Source organism: Aphanomyces invadans, assembly GCF_000520115.1.
Source record: "Aphanomyces invadans strain NJM9701 unplaced genomic scaffold supercont1.9, whole genome shotgun sequence".
NCBI lineage: Eukaryota > Oomycota > Saprolegniomycetes > Saprolegniales > Verrucalvaceae > Aphanomyces > Aphanomyces invadans.
In genome coordinates, this window is record NW_008580154.1 from 124,731 (window position 1) to 125,937 (window position 1,207).

A 1,207-nucleotide genomic window follows, 5' to 3' on the forward strand; every position below is an offset into this window, starting at 1 on the left:
CTTATTCCGTTCGTGGCTGGGACTGCAGGCGTGACGTAACCTGGTGTCACGAGGCCATATAAAACGAGAATAGCGCTTACTCATGCAGCTCGACAATAGCCATGGACCGCCACCACTGATTGACACACCGTGAGGGACACTCCCCTGTCGTGGCTGGAGCACGAGAGTACCATCGGGCGCTACCTCGTGCCGCCGCGCGCGTCCACAACGAGGTCCATCTCTCGTTGGTGGGTTGTGCATCTGCTGCAGTGAGGAATGACTTCGAACTTCGCTTTTTCGCGTAGTTCGTAGCCAAAGCAATTTTGCCCCCGGACCGATGGCGCCGTCGTTCGACCTGTTCCGGTAGTGCCGCCGCTCGAGGGATGAAAGCGGTAGCTCACTGCGATGTAGGAAAGTCCCAGAGGACTTGCAGACGACCTCGGTGTCGTCAGGCATCTTCACGCTCATCACGATTGTCGTCATGACATACCTCATCGTTGCTGAGTACATTGGTTACGCGTACTCGTCGAACACGGTGTCGAGCGTGATTCTGGACTCGCATCAAGAAGATCTGCTCCGAATCAACTTTAACGTGTCGATCCCTGCGATTCCGTGCCGTCACTTGTCCATCGACCTGAGCGACCACCTCGGCCTCAAGTTCACCAACATCACGCGGCACGTCCGTCGCGTTTCGCTGGTTCAGACGGCGGACGGGTACCATCGAAACGCACTCTCGTCCTCATTGTCGATTCTCATCTGACGTGCTACCTGATGCGCAGGACTCTCGCCCGACACAAGGAAGTGTTCATGGCCGAGCAAGTCGCGACGTGGGGAAACATAAACCACGACCTCCACGCCGGCGAAACGATCTCGCCGCTTTTGGATGTGACCACGTTTGACGAGTTCATGTCCAAGTACGACCTTGTCCTCGTCAACTACTACGCTCCGTGGTGTCCGTACTCGCAGGCGTTGCTGCCTGTGTGGGAAGCAACCGCGTTACAGCTGCAGGACCATCCTGAGTATGCCGAGCGCGTCACGATGGCCCGCGTCGACTGCACCCAGGACAATGCCGTGCAGCTATGCCGCCGCGCGCGAATCATGGCATTCCCGTCCATGATGGTACCGTCGATATCTCCAAATAAAGTCGCTCGCTTCTGACCGGGTGTGCGTGCATGGGCAGATATACATGTTTGGGCGGACCTTCACGCGATACATTTACAACGGCCCG

The 1,207-nt window shown here is 57.2% G+C and overlaps 1 protein-coding gene across 1 annotated transcript; it reads left to right on the plus strand.

The window, feature by feature from the left end:
• Nucleotides 1-316: 316 nt before the first annotated feature.
• On the plus strand, nt 317-1,137 carry H310_05240 (hypothetical protein; the record flags this gene model as incomplete). Its single annotated transcript, XM_008869901.1, has 3 exons — nt 317-342; nt 391-693; nt 759-1,137. 3 exons carry the CDS (start codon nt 317-319, stop codon nt 1,135-1,137), a joined length of 708 nt encoding a protein of 235 aa, XP_008868123.1.
• Nucleotides 1,138-1,207: the final 70 nt, after the last annotated feature.